The sequence below is a fragment of the Ovis aries genome, chromosome 3, assembly GCF_016772045.2.
Source record: "Ovis aries strain OAR_USU_Benz2616 breed Rambouillet chromosome 3, ARS-UI_Ramb_v3.0, whole genome shotgun sequence".
Classification (NCBI taxonomy): Eukaryota; Metazoa; Chordata; class Mammalia; order Artiodactyla; family Bovidae; genus Ovis; species Ovis aries.
In genome coordinates this window covers 46,710,587-46,722,651 of record NC_056056.1, presented here as the reverse complement: position 1 = coordinate 46,722,651, position 12,065 = coordinate 46,710,587, and the positions used below count along the sequence as shown (strand labels likewise).

The 12,065-nt window shown below is 37.2% G+C and overlaps 1 protein-coding gene across 6 annotated transcripts in view; it reads right to left on the bottom strand.

Annotated features, from left to right (window-relative positions):
* USP34 (ubiquitin specific peptidase 34) overlaps positions 1-12,065 on the bottom strand; it is a 230,355-nt gene that overhangs the window by 161,124 nt on the left and 57,166 nt on the right. For all 6 annotated transcript variants that reach the window (XM_015094329.4, XM_042246017.2, XM_042246016.2 and 3 more), the window contains exons 4-5: positions 7,331-7,381; positions 7,025-7,174 (exon numbers count right to left, since the gene is read on the bottom strand). In XM_015094329.4, coding sequence (XP_014949815.2) covers positions 7,025-7,174; positions 7,331-7,381 — 201 coding nt within the window. The remainder of the gene's footprint in view (positions 1-7,024; positions 7,175-7,330; positions 7,382-12,065) is intronic.

The window sequence follows — 12,065 nt, the reverse complement described above, 5'->3', positions numbered from 1 at the left end:
AAAAACAACTTGCAATTTGCAGCAACATGGGAATGGACCCAAACATTATCATACATAGTGAAGAAAGTCAGGCAGAGAAAGACAAATTCTATATGATATCACTCATACACAGAATCCAAAAAAATAATACAGATCAACTTCTGTACAAAATAGAACACTTATGGTTACCAAAGGGAAAGGTGAGAGGGAGGGATAAATTGGGAGTATGAGATTAACATCTACTTCAGCTTCACTGACTATGTGAAAGCCTTTGACTATGTGGATCACAAAAAACTGTGGCAAGTTCTTTAAGAGATAGGAATATCAGACAACATTATGTTTCCTGAGAATTCTGCATGTGGGTCAAGAAGCAATAGTTAGACTCTTACATGGAACAGCTGACTGGTTGATAATTAGGAAAGGAGTACAAAAAGGCTGTATACTGTCTCTCTATTTATGCAACTTCTATGCAGAATACATCATGCAAAATGCCGGGCTGGATAAATCACAAGCTAGAACCAAGACTGCCAGAAGTACCAACATCCTCAGATATGCAGATTATACCACCCTAATGGCAGACTGTGAGGAGGAACTAAAGAGCAGCTTGATCAAGGTGAAAGAGGAGAGTGAAAAAGCTGGCTTAAAACTCAACATTTAAAAAAACTAAGATCATGGCATCTGGTCCCATCACTTCATGCAAATAGAAAGGGAAACTGTGAAAGCAGCGACAGACTTATTTTGGGGGCCTCCAAATCACTGCAGACTGTGACTGCAGCCATGAAATTAAACGATGCTTCCTCCTTGGAAGGAAAGCTATGATAAACCTAGGCAGCATATTAAAAAGCAGAGGTATCACTTTGCTGACAAAAGTCTGCATAGTCAAGGCTATTGTTTTTCCGGCAGTCATGTACAGATGTGAGAGCTGGACCATAAGAAAGTCTGAGCACTAAAGAATGGACATGAATTTGAGCAAACTCTGGGACACAGTGAAGGACAAGGAAGGCTGGCGTGCTGCTGTTCATGGGGTCACAAACAGTCAGACACAACTGAGCAACTGAACTACAACAATGAGATTAACAGATACATACCACAACTTAGATATAAATAAGGGCTTATAAACAATAAGGACTTTCCTGGTGGTTCAGTGGTAAAGAAGTTGCCTGCCAATGCAGAAGACATGGGATAGATCTCTGGTCTGGGCAGATCCCACATGCTGGAGAGCAACGAAGCAAGCCCTTGTGTCACAACTACATACATGAGCCCATGTTCCATTGCAGCCCACTCACCCTAGAGCCTGTGTATCAGAACAAGAGAACACACCACAACGAGAAGCCAGCCTCAACTCCAGCCTCAACTCACTGCAACTGCAGAAAACTGCATGAAACAACGAAGACCCGGCACAGCCAAAAATATCAATCAACAAAAATTTTTTAAAATAAACAGCAAGGATTTACTGTATAGCACATGGGACTATGTTCAGGATCTTGTACTAACCTTAAGTGAAAATGAAGCTGTATACCTAAAACTAACATAATATTGTAAATCAACTATTTGTTGTTTCAGTTGCTAAGCTGTATCTGACTCTTTGCGACCCCAAGGACTGTAGCCCCCCTCAGGCTCCTGTCCATGTGATTTTTCAGGCAAGTGGATTGCCATTTCCTTCTCTGGGAGGTCTTCTCAACCTAGGGATCAAATCCACTACTACTGCTGCATCTCCTGCATTACAGATGAACTCTTTACCACTGAGCCAGTTATATTAAAAATAATCATCTTTAAAAGATACAATAGAATGGAAAGCAAAACCAGAGTTGAAGAAGGTATTAGTAATCCATGGATGTTAGGCAAAAGACTTGTATAAAAGAACATACCAGGAATCTCCATATATCAGTAAGGGAAGGGCAAACAATTTGATTTTTTAAATGAATTTAATAAACCTGAACTGACACTTCTCAAAAAATATTCAAATGGCTAATAGCCCATGAAATTGTGTTCAATTTCTTTAGTCATTTAAAAATCCAAAAGGAGACCATAATGAGACACCACTACTCATTCATCAGTAGTAAGAACACTAGATGTTTGCCTGGATATGGAGCAATGGGAAACCTCAATCCCGGTAGGAGTGTAAGTACAATCACTTAGGGAAATCTTAACATTAATGTGTAAGAGTGATTTTATATATAACTTGTCATCAACAAATTCCACTACTAGATATATATCAAAATAAAACACATGCATATATGCACCAAAAGACATGTAAGAGGTTGCTGACAGCACATTAACAATCTAAATGTCCAACACTAGTAAAACAGATCAGTGGAAGTGTATTTTAAGAGTATTATACAACAATGAAATTGAGCTACTTCAGCTATATGCAATCTCAATTTTAAATAAAACTAGCCATACATGAGGAGAAGGCAATGGCAACCCACTCCAGTACTCTTGCCTGGAAAGTCCCATGGACTGAGGAGCCTGGTGGGCTGCAGTCCATGAGGTCGCTACGAGTCAGGCACAACTGAGCGACTTCACTTTCATTTTTCACTTTCCTGCATTGGGGAAGGAAATGGCAATCCACTCCAGTGCTCTTGCCTGGAGAATCCCAGGGACAGAGGAGCCTGGTGGGCTTCTGTCTACAGGGTCGCACACAGTCAGACACGACTGAAGCGACTCAGCAGCAGCAGCAGCAGCCATACATGAAAAATGCATTATGTGTAATTTCATATACATGGTTCGGTTCAGTTCAGCCACTCAGTTACGTCTGACTCTTTGTGACCCCATGGACTGCAGCACGTCAGACTTCCCTGTCCATCACCAACTTCCAGAGCTTGATCAAAGTCATGTCCATCAAGTCGGTAATGCCATCCAACCATCTCATCCTCTGCCTACAATTTTCCCCAGCACCAGGATCTTTTCAAATGAGTCAGTTCTTCACATCAGCTGGCCAAAGTATTGGAGTTTCAGCTTCAGCATTGGTCCTTCCAATGAATATTCAGGACTGATTTCCTTTAGGATTGACTGGTCTGATTTCCTTGCAGTCCAAGGGACACTCAAGAGTCTTCTCCAACACCACAGTTCAAAAGCATCAATTCTTTGGTGCTCAGCTTTCTTTATAGTCCAACTCTCTCATCCATACATGCAGTGAAGTGCAGTGAAAGTCCCTCAGTCGTGTCCAACTCTTTGCAACCCCACGGACTATAAAGTCCATGTAATTCTCCAGGCCAGAATCCTGGAGTGGGTAGTCTTTCTCTTCTCCAGGGGATCATCCCAACCCAGGGATCAAACCCAGCTTTCCCGCATTGCAGGAGAATTCTTTACCAGCTGAGCCACAAGAGAAGCCCTTACATGACTACAAGTCATCCATACATGACTACTGGAAAAACCAAAGCCTTGACTAGTCGGACCTTTGTCAGCAAAATAAAGTCTCTGCTTTTGAATATGCCATCTAGGTTGGTCATAGCTTTTCCTCCAAGAAGCAAACATCTTTTAATTTCACGGCTGCAGTCACCATCTGCAGTGATTTTGGAGCCCCAAAACATAAAGTCTGTCACTGTTTCCTTTGTTTCCCCACCTATTTGCCATGAAGTGATAGGACCAGATGCCATGATCTTAGGTTTTTTGAGTGTTGAGTTTTAAGTCAACTTTTTCACTCTCCTCTTTTACTTTCATCAACAGGCTCTTTCGTTCTTCTTCACTTTCTGCCATAAGGGTGGTGTCATCTGCATCTCTGAGGTTACTGGTATTTCTCCCGGCAATCATGGTTAACCATACATGGTTAACAAGGGACAAAACTAAATTATAGTATTTAAGGCTATAAGCTTAAGTAATAAAACAGTAAAGAAAAGCAAGAAATAAAAATATGAATTGTGTTTACCTTTAAGGGCAAAGAGATGGGATAGTGACTTAGAGGAATCATACAGGAGGCTTCTGGGGAGTTAACAGTGTTTTGTTTCTTGGCATAGTAGTGGTTAGAAGGGTAGTGATTAGAAGGGTATTCACTTTGATAAATCATAAACCTTATTCTGTGCACTCTTCTGTTTGAATGTGTAGTTCAAATTTTTTTTAAAAGGTTAACACATTCAATCATATATAAGATACATTAGATAAAAATAGGTAGAGTGATACCTTTTATTTGCAGATAAAGACATCAACGAATAAAAGTGTAAACGAAAATGACAAGGGAAAATGTCAACACTGGAAAGAAATTTTTAATAGAAAGAGCTACCACTTGTTGATCCCTTAATATTCTCATTCTGATAGATGAAAGGAGTGAAGTTTATAATGTAATCAAAATTAGATAAAAAGTGGGCTTCCCTGGTGGCTCAGTGGTAAAGAATCCGCTGCCAATGCATGAGACACAGGTTCGATCCTAGGTCCAGGAAGATCCCACATGCTGTGGAGCAACTGAGCCCATGCCAAGAGAAACCACTGCAATGAGAAGCATGGAAACTGCAACTAAAGACTAGCCTCCACTCATCACAGCTAAAGAAAAGCTACACACACGCAACAAAGCCAAAAAAATTAAAAAGTAAATAAATTTTTAAAATAAATAAAAAGTATTAAATAATACTAAGCAAACAATAACAAAAAGATAGTACAACAGAACTACAATTCAAGCCCAGAATTATTTCTCTGTAAAATCTACATTCTTTATACTATTATAATGCAAAATATTATAAGAATCAAATTCCAAACACTATTAATCATATAATATAGGTTCTTCTTTCCTTACTGTTAGTGCAGCCAAAAAATAAACAAATAAATGAATGAGACTTAAACCACCAGGGTTTATAATTTTCAATGCTCCACTAAAGGAAAACTACTCTGCTCTAAATCAATTTGTATGTGACAAGAAAATTCTGAAATTTAAAGGCCTAAAAAGTGATGTCTATTTCAACTGTTTAAACTGATCACTAAGTGCTTTCTATAAACTTCAGGCAGAGTGGTCAAACCGCAAGAAAGGTCAGAAATCATGCCAAAACTCATACTGCTTTAAATGTCTGAAAACATTTAAAAAAAAACTCTGAAAACAGAGTTTTAAATGCTTTAAAACTCTGAAAAAAATTAACTACAGGGTCTGCAGAAAACATAATTACCAAAAAACCCTGGAACTTTAAACTCCTAATTGCACCGAAGTATTAACTGTATTTAGAAAAACAGAATGAAAAGGGTAAAATCAAAAAATATTTTCTTATGAGGAAACAGTGCCGAATGATAGTTACCTATTCAAGTTATAAAATCTTTGGTTGGAAAGTACATTATGTTATACTCTCAGGAAAAAAACACATCATTTTAGTATCCAAACAATTACATTATTAATTAAAACAGTATGACTAATTTTAACTATGGTTTAATGGTCTCAGTTGAACTATAAGATTAATGTTATGCAAACTGACAAGAGCCCATAGTTAGCTGTCACAAAAAGGCTTAGAACAGAAAACTGAAAGAGAATTAAAACTTTTTCTCTAGTAAAGGATTCCTTTTAAAGAGAGAGTAATAAATTAGTCTTTAATAAGACTTCCATAATAGATTTTAACTAAGAATTAGTAAAATTATTTCAAGAAATAAATTTAATGAAGGTAATATTCCTAAGGAAAATAGTTGATAAATTATTTTGTGAATTTTTGATATCAAACTCAAACACCTTGTCTAAATTTATTACAGCTTAAAATTTAAAATGTCAACACAGGATTCACTCAAAATTTTACTTTTTCCTTTTTCTACCAAAGGAAGCCAAAATGAACAGGACTTCCTTTCAAACAAAGTCAATCCGATTAACAGAATTAAGTCTTAATAAGAGCTACAATAAATAACAGCTATCAGTAACTAAGTACTTACTATTTGTCAAGTTCTATTAATAAGAATTTTAAATCTATCTTAAAACCTCACCACCATCTTTAAAGGCAGATCACCATACTTATCATTCCCATTCTACAAATTAAAAAATTGAAGCTCACATTTAGAATTCAAACACAATTGTTAATCCAAATGCCAACTATGAACTCAAAGCGTATATTCCTAACCTACAAGGCTACATTGCCGTTACAGGTAGTATTTTCAATCTATCCAAGGAACCAAGGAATCTCAGGGCTAAAAATGGTTCAAATATGGAAATGCAAGTATCCAAAACATTTTAGAAAGTCAGTGTCCTTTCCAGTGTACTTCTACGCTGGAAACAATGAAACAAAGTTATTTTGTTGGGTCTTTTTTACACCTTGTATTTTTATTTTACATACACACTTGAAATATTTCAGAGTAGTTATTACTTACGGTGAGTCAGTTAACACAAGAATTCTGGCTTTGGCAAAGTTAGATTTAAATTTTACTGTACAATTTTTTTAAATGATGACCAAAATAAAAGGTTATTTCAGGTTAAATTTTAATATACAGACAACAAAAAATATTTCTGTTTCCCCACATATTGTGCTTCACAGTATCTGACTGAAGAATTATCTTCTTTACAAACACAAAAGAAATGTTAGCTTTTCACCTGTAATACAGAGGGAAGTCAAACACACTGTAATAAAGCCCTGGGCTAGGCTAACCATTATTTAAGAAACCAAAAACCCTAAATAGTCAAAAATTTACCAGTACAAAATTCTAGACAAGGAAAGCTAAAAATCAGACTGTGCAAAGCTATCCATGTTATCTTTCAAACAAAAGAGGTGGATAAATTTATAATTTTACTTAAATTCATTAATTTTTTCTGGGGATGCCACACAGCTTGTGAAATCTTACTTCTCCGACCAGGAATTAAACCCAGGCCATGCACTGAAAGCACTGAGTCATAACCATTGATACAAATTTTAATTTACTTTAGTGAAGACTAAAAAAAAGAAAAAGATTTCTATACTCAACTTTTTCAAAGTATAATCCAGAAAAAAAAAAAAAGAGTATTATACATAACAAATCACTCAAAACCTTTTTCTGGACATATAAATGCATGTTATTAACATAATAGGCTTTGTTCCCAAGATTAAAATCAATAATCAAATAAAATCAATAATCAATTAAAATCAATAATCAACTTCAAACAATACTTAATACTTACATTAGACACAACTGTAATAAATGCATGTGCTATCAGAAATGGTAAAGTTTCAGGAGTTCCATATTCAAAGCAGTCCTTCATAAGAGAAAGGCCATTTTTTCCACAAAACAAACATACATAACGAAGCAAATGCAATGGTACTTCTACATCCTGAAGAAAAAAATAAAACTATTTTTAAACTTACGAGGTAATTTTCATTTTATTACCAATACTGGAAAGATACTGGTCAGACATAAACTCAGACATGTATGAACAAAATAATAAAGATTTCCATAAATCTAAAAATGAAAAAAGATAAGCACTTACATTCATATCACAGAATGCCCCTAAAATGTTGCTTTCTTGGGTTGATATATCCTGATTAAGAAAAAGAAAAAATAAAAAGGTAAATGAAATTCCATCACACTATCACATGACAATCTTTTAAAACCACAAATTTTTAAGGACCGATTTTATAAAAACTCAGATGTTACAACTATTACTTTTCATGAACAGTACTATTCCAATTGAAGTTAATATGATTCAATTCTACAGTATACTTTAACTCTTCTCCAAAGGAATCGAACTAAGATGGACTAGAATGGGTGAATTTAACTCAGATGACCATTATATCTACTACTGTGGGCAGGAATCCCTTAGAAATGGAGTACTGATCATAGTCATCGAAAGAGTACTTGGAACAATCTCAAAAATGACAGAATTATTTCTGTTTGTTGAATGGTTCTGTGAAGACCTACAAGACCTTTTAGAACTAACACCCAAAAAAGATGTCCTTTTCATTATAGGGGACTGGAATGCAAAAGTAGGAAGTCAAGAAAACACCTGGAGGAACAGGCAAATTTGGCCTTGGAATACGGAAAGAAGCACGGCAAAGGCTAATAGCATTCTGCCAAGAGAACGCGCTGGTCATAGCAAACACCCTCTTCCAAAAACACAAGAGAAGACTCTACACATGGACATCACCAGATGGTCAACACCAAAATCAGACTGATTATATCCTTTGCAGCCTAAGATGGAGAAGCTCTATACAGTCAGCAAAAACAAGACCTGGAGCTGACTGTGGCTATGATCATGAACTCCTCATTGCCAAATCCAGACTCAAATTGAAGAAAGTGGGGAAAACCCCCACTAGACCATTCAGGTATGACCTGAATCAAATCCCTTATGATTATACAGTGGAAGTGAGAAATAGATTTAAGGGACTAAATCTGATAGACAGAGTACCTGATGAACTATGGATGGAGGTTCGTGACATTGTACAGGAGACAGGGATCAAGACCATCTCCATGGAAAAGAAATGCAAAAAGCAAAATGGCTGTCTGGGGAGGCCTTACAAACAGCTGTGAAAAGAAGAGAAGCGAAAAACAAACAGGAAAAGGAAAGATATAAACATCTGAATGCAGAGTTCCAAGGAATAGCAAAGAGATAAGAAAGCCTTCTTCAGCGATCAATGCAAAGAAATAGAGGAAAACAACAGAATGGCAAAGAGTAGAGATCTCTTCAGAAAAATCAGAGATACCAAGGGAACATTTCATGCAAAGATGGGCTCAATAAAGGACAGAAATGGTATGGACCTGACAGAAGCAGAAGATATTAAGAAGAGGTGGCGAGAATACACAGAAGAACTTTACAAAAAAGATCTTCACGACCCAGATAATTACACGATGGTGTGATCACTCACCTAGAGCCAAACTTTCTGGAATGTGAAGTCAAGTGGGTCTTACTTACAAAGCATCACTATGAACAAAGCTAGTGGAGGTGATAGAATTCCAGTTGAGCTATTTCAAATCCTGAAAGATGATGCTGTGAAAGTGCTGCACTCAATATGCCAGCAAATTTGGAAAACTCAGCAGTGGCCCTGGAGAAGGCAATGGCACCCCACTCCAGTATTCTTGCCTGGAAAACCCCATGGATGGAGGAGCCTGGAAGGCTGCAATGGGGTCGCTGAGGGTTGGACACGACTGAGCAACTTCACTTTCACTTTTCACTTTCATGCATTGGAGAAGGAAATGGCAACCCACTCCAGTGTTCTTCCCTGGAGAATCCCAGGACGGGAGAGTCTGGTGGGCTGCCATCTATGAGGTCGCACAGCTTGGACACGACTGAAGTGACTTAGCAGCAGCAACAGCAGCAGCACAAGTGGCCCCAGGACTGGAAAACGTCAGTTTTCATTCCAGTCCCAAAGAAAGGCAATGCCAAAGAATGCTCAAACTACCACACAATTGCATTCATCTCACATGCTAGTAAAGCAACGCTCAAAATTCTCCAAGCCAGGCTTCAGCAATACGTGAACCGTGAACTTCCAGATGTTCAAGCTGGTTTTAGAAAAGGCAGAGGAACCAGAGATCAAATTGCCAACATCCTCTGGATCATCGAAAAAGCAAGAGAGTTCCAGAAAAACACCGATTTCTGCTTTACTGACTATGCCAAAGTCTTTCACTGTGTGGATGATAATAAACTGTGGAAAATTCTGAGAGAGAATGGAATACCAGACCATCTGACCTGCCTCTTGAGAAATGTGTATGCAGGTCAGGAAGCAACAGTTAGAACTGGACATGGATCAACAGACTGGTTCCAAATAGGAAAAGGAGTACATCAAGGCTTTACATTGTCACCCTGCTTATTTTACTTCTATGCAGAGTACATCATGAGAAACACTGTGCTGGAAGAAGCACAAGCAGGAATCAAGATTGCCGGGTGAAATATCAAGAACTTCAGATATGCAGATGACACCACCCGTTATGGCAGAAAGTGAAGAGGAACTAAAAAGCCTCTTGATGAAAGTGAAAGAAGAAAAAAAAAAAAAAAAGAAAGAAAGTGAAAGAGGAGAGTGAGAAAGTTGGCTTATAAAGCTCAACATTCAGAGAACTAAGATCATGGCATCTGGTCCCATCACTTCATGGCAAATACATGGGGAAACAGTGGAAACAGTGTCAGATTTTATTTTGGGGGGATCCAAAATCACTGCAGATGGTGACTGCAGCCATGAAATTAAAATACACTTACTCCTTGAAAGGAAAGTTATGACCAACCTAGATAGCATATTAAAAAGCAGAGACATTACTTGCCAACAAAGCTCCGTCTAGTCAAGGCTATGGTTTTTCCTGTGGTCATGTATGGATGTGAGAGTTGGACTGTGAAGAAAGCTGAGCACCAAAGAATTGATGCTTTTGAGCTGTGGTGTTGGAGAAGACTCTTGAGAGTCCCTTGGACTGCAAGGAGATCCAACCAGTCCATCCTAAAGGAGATCAGTCCTGCGTGTTCACTGGAAGGACTGAATCTGAAGCTGAAACTCCAATACTTTGGCCATCTCATGCGAAGAGTTCACTCACTGGAAAAGACCCTGATGCTGGGAGGGATTGGGGGCAGGAGGAAAAGGGGACGACAGAGGATGAGTTGGCTGGATGGCATCACTGACTCAATGGACATGAGTTTGAATAAACTCCAGGAGTTGGCGGTGGACAGGGAGGCCTGGCATGCTGCGATTCATGGGGTCGCAAAGAGTCGGACACGACTGAGAGACTGAACTGAACTTAGTTTAGTGGTTTTGAAACTGTAATTCTCTAGAGGTATACTCAAAAGTTTCACAAGGTGTCTCCAGAAATTAAGAATTAAACTTCCTGAAAGCATCTCATCCACTGTTGGTATGAATAAAAGCTGGTATGACTTTCTGAATCATAACATTGCAGTTACCTAACAATGTTTAAAATGTACATTCCCTTTGACCTAGCAATTCATCTTTTGGTTATTTATGCTAAACAACTAGTAAAGAATATGCATAATGATGCTCAAGGAAATTATTTATAACATCTCAAAATTAGAAACAACTTATATGTCCATCAACAGGATGGCTAAATAAATGGTGACATAACCATCACAGGTCTTCTGCAGCCTTCAAAAATAATAAGGCAAAATGGCATGAGAGATGATCTTTTTGGAATGATGAAAATGTTCTCAAATTGAAATGTGGTAACAGTTATACAACTCCATAAATTTATGAAAATAATATATATTTTAAGCAACTAATTTTTAGGTTGATTAAAGTATATCTTTAAAATACCATTAAAATAAGGTGAATTTTTAAAAAATTGAGTTCCATATGCACATGCATAAAAGGATAATATATTTGTTAAAAATAGAATTTATAAACATGATCTGATTTTCATAATTTTTTAAATGTTTGAAAAAAATCTGAACTAATTTTATAATTTTTTTTTTTTTAGGAAAAAATGGAAAAATTGGAAGTTTCAAAGCTTTTTAAACACTATTTTGTATAGTCTATGTTTTAGTCATCCTGAAGCTGCTACTTTCATAATCAGAAAGGTATTTTCAGCTGAAAAGTTAGCTGCCAAAGGAACCTATTCATTCATTGCTGTTACCCATTTTAAATATTTAAGTTCAACTGCTGAAATCAAGTTTGAAAACTGATTATACATAAAAGTCTCAGAACATAGAAGAACAATCTAAAAAAGTTCTCAGAGAGGTCAAAACACTTGTCAAAATAACTGTATCAAAGTATTCGCAAGCCTCTACTACCAGGGCCATGGTTAAAGTTTTAAGTTATTCGTAACAAACCTTTTGTCTTTAAAAAAATTCGGAATATAAAAACTCCTGTGGTATTACTAAATACAATTCATGGACCAGATGAACCATGCTAGAATACCAGACTAGAATAAGATTTCTAGCACTGGACCAAGCGAGAAATTCTCCTAACAGAATTCTGTTCTGGTGTGCCCAGTGTTACTCATGGACTTGGTTACAAGTATTTTGGCTCCTCAAAAGATCTGTTTTACCATTTCATATTTCTACTCTGGATACACGAAGCCACTACCCTAAGGTGGTGTTACAATCTCATTTTCAGTATTACGCAGAGTCAACATGGGTTAACAAAGTTAACAAAACTCCATATAGCCAAAGCTATGGCTTTCCAAGCAGTCATGTTCGGATGTGAGAGACAGACCATGAAGAAGGCCTAATGCCGAAGAACTCATGCTTTTAAATTGTGGTGCTGAAAAGATTCTTGAGAGTCCCTTGGAAAGCA